The 8648-nt window shown below is 38.6% G+C and overlaps 1 protein-coding gene across 1 annotated transcript in view; it reads left to right on the top strand.

Moving 5' to 3' along the window:
* Window positions 1–3392: 3392 nt before the first annotated feature.
* LOC149822376 (ABC transporter G family member 28-like) overlaps window positions 3393–8648 on the top strand; it is a 94215-nt gene continuing 88959 nt past the window's right edge. The window contains exons 1-2 of the mRNA XM_089980277.1: window positions 3393–3740; window positions 4157–4233. Of these exons, the coding sequence (XP_089836403.1) occupies window positions 3484–3740; window positions 4157–4233 (334 nt within the window). The 5' untranslated portion in view covers window positions 3393–3483. The remainder of the gene's footprint in view (window positions 3741–4156; window positions 4234–8648) is intronic.

The raw sequence follows: 8648 nt of genomic DNA, 5'->3' as shown, positions 1-8648 counted from the left end.
AGTCACACTTTTCTCCTCTTCAACCCATCCCTCCAACCTCTGGTTTTCTTGTTGCTCCACCGCCTCCCACTGCTTTTCTACTACTATCGTCCTTCGCTCCATCGCCTTCGTCCTCTGCTTTTCAATCTCTTCTTTCCTTTTCCTTTCCTTCTCTTCTTCCTGCTTTTTCCTTTCCCTTCCATTCTCTTCCTTCTCTTGCTTCTTCCTTTCTCTTTTCTACTCTTCCTCGTCCTCCTTCTTCTTCATTTGCCTTTCCATCTCTTTCTCTTTCTCCTTCCTTTGTCTTTCCTGCTCCTTTCTTCGTATTTCCTTCTCTTCTTCATCCTGATGCTTCTTCCTTTGCCTTTCCTCTTCATCATTTGCCTTTCATTCTCTTCCTCTTTCTTTTTCAATTGCCTTTCCCTTTCCTTCGTCTCCTTCTTTACTTGCCTTATCCTATTTTGTTGTGCTAAATACTCTTTGATCATCTTTTGCCTTTCATTCTCAAACTCCTCCTCCTTATTCTTCAATTGTCTTTCTCTCTCCTCCTCCTCATTCATTTTTTGCCTTTCCCTCTCCTTCTCCTCATTCATTTGCATTTTCTTCATTTGCTTCATTCTCCTCCTCCTTCTTCCTTTGCCTTTCTCTCTCCTTCGCCTTATTCATTTGCCTTTGCTTTTCATTCTCCGCATTCTTTCTTTGTTTTTCCTTCTCTTCATCATCCTTCTTCTTCATCTTTGGTTTTTCCTTATTCTTCCTTTGATCTTCAGCCTCAATATATGATGGATAATCCTTCACATAATACAATTCCAACGCTTTGTTCCCGTCTTTATCATTCTCAATCTTCATTATATTTTGATACCTTTCATAACGCTTAGATAGATGGGACTGACAAATAACTTCTCTAATAGAAATCCCAAAGAATACTGCAGTATTTCTTCTCTGACGAGCTGCAGACATTGCTAACCTGCACAACACATAAATTTAACCGCATCATTATATGTTACAACCGCCTCCTCAAGTATATAATAATATAAATTATCCCATTCATTAAACGATTACCAACATTATAAATCTTCGCAATATTTGGCTTCATAAGTAAACATCGTTGTAAGATTTAGCAAACTTAAGTACAAATCGAGGTAACTTCATAAATACAATCGCTATTGCTTTAAATATACAGATCTTTGTTGTTTTAAACTTACAAATCGTTGTACAAATCGCAACCTTTATAAGTACATATCGTTGAAATGTTTGGCCTTCGTAAGAACCAATCGTGCTAATAGTTTTTAGAAACAATATTTTAGTAACAGTGGCAAATCGATGAGTAACTTTAAAATTACAAATCAATGTGATTTACAACCTCAATCATTTTTTAAAATACCTAATCTTTTTTTACCTGACCACAATGGTTTGGCTTAGATAAAATACATGACCATCATCATAAAAAAAACAAATATCATCACCAGTAGGTAATTATCGGAATGTCTAATTATATTTATGAAGTAACTATGACAATGATATATCTTTGTTTCTCTATATGAACGATATCGATATGTAATATGATTTACTCATAACGGTTTGCAACTGTTACTTAAATCGATTTGTACTTTACTAAGTCTAAACATCGTGTCAATTTATGTACATGTGCGTAAAGCTCTGTAAAATGTAAAACCCTAATATAGATCTATATATAAAACCCTACCCGACCCGACCTGACCCATTGTCCAGGTCTAAAACCTTAATCTATTTAACCTCTCTTTCGTGGAAGCGCAACTTCTTCTTTTTTCTCCTCCGCCTTTATCTTTTTCTTCTTCTTCTTATTCCTTGCATTTTTCTTTCTTCTTTGTTCTTCTGTGTTCCTTCTACCTGTGCTTGATAGATGGGGTTTGATGCTGATAACTGTAAACACCCCAAATTTTCTTTGTTCACTTCTAGACACCCCCTTGCCATAGATGTCGAACCTGTAGGTCAGTGTAGGAGTCTAACTCTAGGTCTGTCCCCTTTTAGGTGTCATTTCACCACCATTTTGTCAATAAAATTCCCATTTTACCCTTAGGCCACCTTAGATCCTTGTCAGTCAGAGTCAACCAAGCTCATTTTTAAGTTCAGAACAATTAGAATGTCGGCAAACGGTGCTCCAGTAGACTTTGCTGCTTAGGGTGAAAATGAAATGTTTGGACTTTTCTAGAACCGTCGTTTCACTTTTCTAGATGGAGGGCAATTTTGTTCTTTTCTCGAACCGGCGTTTCACTTTTCTAGATGAAGGACATTTTTGTCTGTTTCATGACGAGCATGGCGGTAAAGGGTATTTAAGTATTTGCAACTACGATGCTATCTGATGCTGACAATCATGGGGATACGAGCCGCATGTGCTTACATACGTGGCACTCAATAGGACCTCCGAACACGAGATGTAGATAACGGCGGTCTTTGGGGGGTGGGGCGGGGGACCATATAACCTGCTTCAAGCTGAGTCCCTATTGTTTATATTCAGCTTGCAGAGCTTATATTACTAGTTGAACGAGAGGTTTATGAGCTGAACATGGGCAGAACCATGAACGACTCGGCTTGTTCCCCCAGCCCTACGGTAGGGGTGGCAATTTCTGACACGACCCGCCAACCCGCCTCTTAGGCGGGTTCGGGTTGGGCTTAAGCCAACCCGTTTAATAAACGGGTCGACCCGTGTAACCCGTTTATTAAACAGGTCGGGTTCGGGTTGGGGGTATGCCAACCCGCCAACCCGACTGACCCGTTTAATAAACGGGTTAGGCGGGTGGGTCAACCCGCCAACCTGTCTGCCCGACCCGTCAACCCGCCAACCCGACCCGTCAACCTGACCCGCCAACCCGATCCGTCAACCCGACCCGCCAACCTGACCCGCCAACGTGAAAACCCGTTTACCCGATCCAACCCATTTATTAAATGGGTTGGCGGGTCGTGTCGGGTTACCCGTTTATTAAACGGGTCGGGTTCGTGTTTGCCACAGCCGACCCGTTTAATAAACGGGTCGGGTTGAGGTATGTTGACACGCCAACCCGCCAACCCGACCCGCCAACCCGACCCGATTGCCACCCCTACCCTACGGCCACCTTAGTGATATATCGCTGGACTGTGTGACATGGAGTTGCAAGAAGCGCGTGATATACAGTCATGGATTCTGGCCCGTCACCATTCCATAGAAAGTACGAGGACATTTTCGTAAAATCGGGTTAAAATATGTAAGGGCATTTTGGTCAGGAAAATGGGCCTCGTCTTCTTTTTGGCTCCAAAGCCTTTCGGTTTTCAGCCTTTTGAGCTTCCTCTGCTCCACATTGTTGGGGTGGCAGGTTCTCCCCCCATGGTGGAACGACCACAAATGGCGGCAACCCTTTCCTCTGTAGCCCTAGAATTCCGCTCCACCGCTTCTTTCCCCCTCCGCTCATCACCTCTATCTTCTTCCTCCTTCCTTCCTTCCCGCCTTTCCCTTTCTAATTGCAGAAGCTCCTGCGCGCCGCGATCGCCATGTGCAATGCCACGCTCAGACCCCATCTGACGACCGCTATCCTCCTCCTCCTCCTCCTCATCATCTTCTTCTTCGCGGCCTCTCCGGTCTCCGTTCTGGGGCAGGACGATGATGATGGTGGTGGTGATGCTGTTTCCAAGATGGATCCGGCGCTCCTCTCGTACCTTACCGCGAGGATCTACAACGGGCTCACGAACCTCACCGGGATCCTCAGCGGAGAAATCACCAGGAATTACAATTTCTGCATCAAGAACCCGTGAGTTTTTTTTTCTCTTTTTTCCCTATTCTCATTGCTTGATTTCGAATTTTCATAAGTTTTTTTTTGTGTGTGTTTGATTGCGATCTGTTCACATGTTTTCGTAACATCAACGGTAAATTGGACGCGGATCTGGTTGATGTCGAGAATCAGTATATGTTTTTCGCTTCTCGTTGCTTAGTATCGAATTTTTTATGTTTTCCTTTTTTTAAATTTGTGCGATTGTTCATGATACAAGCATCAAAACTGTCGTGTGCGTTATCGTTATTTTCGTTGTATCTCTCTCTTTTCTTTATGAATTTTACTCTCTGTCATCATTATTTGAAATGTTCGGATTCGTAGGAAGTTATTTGAGGGCTTTGAACAAGTGAATGTTTGATTTGTTGATTTTTTTTCGTTTTGGTTTGTCTCTGTAGGCAAACTGACTGGGACGGAGCGTTCAATTTCACGTCAAATTTGACCTTTTTGACTTCTTGCATACGGAAAACAAATGGTATGCGTTCGTCTCTTGTAAATTTTGTGGAACGAATTGCTTTGTTTTGTGGTGGAACGGAATAAGCTGAACTGTTAGAAAATCTGAGAACTAAATATGTTGGATCTCTGATTTGGGCAGTGTCAGTTGTTTAACTGCATATATTTTCTGTTTCATACTAGTTTTTGAAAGTTGCTTCCAGATTGTCTTGCATATGCACATGAACCTAAGTTAGTTGTCCGTTTAAAATTTCTTCTGGAAGCTTCTTTAGGGAAATTTCACCCATGATTACCTTGGTTCTCTTTATGGGTATCTGTTTCCCTCTGGGATATTCATCCACAAGAGCTAGAGCTACCTTTTTAATTAGGATAAGAATTAACAACCCCAACTTATTCTCGTAAAAAGTAGAATTTTTAAAACAATTGCAGAAATAAAGTATAACGACCCCAACTTATACACCTTAAAAGAGTGCGATTTTTTTTTTAAACAAGTACGAAAACAATCTCGGAGACCCGAGGCCTTTAAAGTTAAGCACAACTACCGCCACCACCACAAGGGATCTTATACTCATCTTTCATACCAAACCAAAATCAAACCAAATTTTATTTATTCAAAAACATATAGTTTTCGATATAAGAAAACAAAAATAAAGGAAGCAAAAAAAAAAGAGCCACGTCGTCCAAAGAATCTGTCATGCTATCATGTAGTCCCTTCGTGATTCTTCTCAAAAGCAAGTCCTCTCCACTAGGCATCTGAGGCTGTGAAAAACACAAAAAGTAGGGTGTCAAAATAAAAAAAACCCTGCGTATGAATCCCTTTAATGAATCAAATAAGTAAAAAGAATATAAATAAGATTCATGCAATATTTTAGAGAGAAATAAATATAACACATTCATAATTCAACTAATCATTCATGCAATATGAAACAATTATTAAGCATGAGAGAACATTTAATAACAACAGAGACTATAAATTAAACAATAAAACAATTAACATGCATTAGAGAACAAACACCATGCATTCACCTTTATGGAACAAGTAAATATGCATGATCTAATGCATAACATGAATATGAATGATTTCAGTGCAATGCATGAATACTTTATTATTATCTTTTTTAAAGTTTTTTTTTTTCATATGCATGTCCCTATTAAATGCACACAATTAAGTTCCTCTTTTTAATTACCATTGCCCGCGGATACTCAAAACAGGTAAGAATTCTCGAGGTCAAGTAGGGGTCATAGGGTAATTTAGCACACAAGTTATATTTTATTACTAGGTTCTAAACTTAGCCCTCGACCGATATCAGAAATCAACACCATCCGTCAATACATTGGAAATCAACAACCAATGTGGGGATAAGTGTTATAAAAAAGCGCCTTGAGGCGCAAAAGGTGCGCCTCAAGGCGCAAATTTTTTTTTACAATAAGATTTCTGAGACATAATCAACAAAGTTTTTGTAGGTTAAGCTCATATATTTTCTAGTTATTTTAGTTATATAATAAGTTTATTAGTATATTACTATATTTTAACTTTTGTTGGTTAATCTCGTATATTTTTAGTTATTTCAGTCATGTAATTAGTTTCTTAATATATTTTAACTTTTGTTGGTTAATCTTATATATTTTTCAGTTATGTAATCAATTTTTTAGTTAATTTTATATGTTAATCTCATATTTTTTAGAATAATCTCATATATTTTAACTTTTGTAGGTTAATCTCATATATTTTTCAGTTATTTCAGTTATGTAATCAGTTTATTAGTATATTTTAACTTTTGTTGGTTAATCTCATATATTTTCCAGTTATGTAATCAACTTTTAGTTACTTTTATATGTTAATCTCACATTTTTTAGAATAATCTCATATATTTTAACTTTTATAGGTTAATCTTATATATTTTTCAGTTATTTCAGTTATGTAATCAGTTTCTTAGTATGTTTTTACTTTTTTTGGTTAATCTCATATATTTTCTCGTTATGTAATCAGTTTTTAGTTACTTTTATATGTTAATCTCATATTTTTTAGAATAATCTCATATATTTTAACTTTTGTTGGTTAATCTCATATATTTTCTAGTTATCTAATCAGTTTTTTAGTATATTTTATCTTTTGTTGGTTAATCTTATATATTTTCCAGTCATGTAATCAACTTTTAGTTACTTTTATATGTTAATCTCATATTTTTTAGAATAATCTCATATATTTTAGCTTTTGTAGGTTAATCTCATATATTTTCCAGTTATTTCTGTTATGTAATCGGTTTCTTAGTAACTTTTAACCTTTTTTGGTTAATCTCATATATTTTCCAGTTACGTAATCAGTTTTTAGTTACTTTTATATGTTAATCTCACATTTTTTAGAATAATCTCATATATTTTTCAGTTATGTAATCAGTTTCTTAGTAAATTTTAACTTTTTTGGTTAATCTCATATATTTTCCAGTTATATAGTCAGTTTTTAGTTACTTTTGTATGTTAATCTCATATTTTTTAGTACTTATTTGAGATTTTCTATTTCTTATTGATTGTTATTTCATCAATAAAGCATTTCTTTATTTACTTGTATTTTTAGATATTTTTTTATAATTTTTTTAAAGTTTTCAATTTTTTTTGAGACTTATGCTTTATTTCTCGAGGCTTACGCCTCACCTCGATTTTTGGTGGAGCGCCTCGCTATGCCTCAACGTTTTTCACAACACTGGTCGGGACACTATAGAAACCAACAACCATAATGCTGTTTTTCTTGGTATACCAAAACAACAACTGTGTCTACACGCCACCCCCAGGCAAAATGGCAGACTCTCACTAAAACCGTGGCCAGAAGAAGAACCTCAATATCGGGTTCAGGGGCAACAACAATGCAAACAAAGATTTAATATCTTCACGTTTTTTTCCAAAACTGCAATATCTAAGATTCTCATACTAAAGAAGGGACATTAAGGAAAACGTAGATTACACTGTTCTTTAATTTATTTTATCTTGTTATTAATTCATCTCTTTTAATTCGCAATTCAACAGGCAGAATTAATAACATAAGTTTGCAAATCAACATGTCAAGCTCTTTACGAGACCACAACCCGTGGTAATATGAAACATTGTAATAAGAACAATAATATCACATTTGATTTTTGCAATGCATAGAACAACTTAAACAAAGAACAACACATGCTCAAGGCTCACACAACCCAGGATGATCCATTTAATCATCAATGCATTCATATGCAAAAATCATGAGTAACCTACCCGTATGCATTCTTTTCCCATGCTTTTCAATGTATATTCATTTATGACAATTTACAGACGTGTATGAATAACATACATATACATGTGCATGGCTTCACACTTTATTTTAATTGCACATAGGATGCAGCCTTGCAACTATCACTTTGATTTCACCTTAATGGGTAAAGAAATCTAAAAATTACAAGAAGTGCTGAACCTTACACATGCTACTTAAATCTTTATTTATATGTAAATTGAGCATACAATCATGTTTAAAATGTGTTCCCAACACATTCAGAATACACCCTTACTAAAATAGTTAAGACACCACACACAAATAAAACCTCCTTTTTTTTTTAAAAACACGTGACCCAGCCAGCACACAACTAGGGATGGCAGTGGACCGGGGGAAAGCGGGGCTCCACCCCGCCTCGCCCTGTTTGTACCGAGGATGAAGGGTATGAAACGGGGATGGAGGCGGGGATGGACGTACACTTTTCCCCGCCCCGTCTCCGCCATGATCCCCGTCCCCGCCACTTTTCCCCGCAATAGCCCCGCCCCGCCTCATCCCAGTTTGAACCAGAGTTACCTGAAGCGCGCTTCCCCGAAGTGCGAAACAGCGTGCTTTTGAAGCGTGTAGGGAAGTGTTTTTTTGGGAAGCATGCTTCCCATAAATGGGAAGCACGCTTCCCCCCACGCTTTCCCATTTTTTTTTGTAGTTTTGTTTTTTTCGCTTCCCCCTCGCTTCCGGTTCGCTTCCTAGGTCGCTTCCGAGACGGTTCGTAATTTTCTTCGAAGTCATCCCACGCTTCCTGCTTCCTAAAATTTTGAAAGTACCTCGCTTCCTGCTCCCGCTTCCCGTATCGCTTCCCGCTTCCTCGACTGGTAACTCTGGTTTGAACCGGGGATGGAGGACATGAAACGGGGATGAAGGCGGGGGTGGAGGTTAAAATCCATCCCCGTGCGGGGATGAAGGCGGGGATGGAGGTTCTAATCTTGAGGCGGGGCGAGGGTGGAGACCTTGTCCCTCGCCCCGCCCCACTACCATCCCTACACACAACCAGACCCACCCAGCCGACCCAGTTGGCTGGGTCAGGTACTCAGCCCAATCGGCTGGGGTTGACTGCCTTACGGCTCAGCCAACTGGGGTCGGCTGGGCCCGACATAAAATACATTTTTTTTACACGGCCAGCACCCAGCTGGCCGGGTCAA

The sequence above is a fragment of the Nuphar pumila genome, chromosome 11 (genome assembly GCF_984573655.1).
Source record: "Nuphar pumila chromosome 11, dmNupPumi1.hap1.1, whole genome shotgun sequence".
Taxonomy (NCBI): domain Eukaryota; kingdom Viridiplantae; phylum Streptophyta; class Magnoliopsida; order Nymphaeales; family Nymphaeaceae; genus Nuphar; species Nuphar pumila.
The sequence above is the reverse complement of the archived record's forward strand: the minus strand, read 5'-3'. Positions and strand labels throughout refer to the sequence as shown.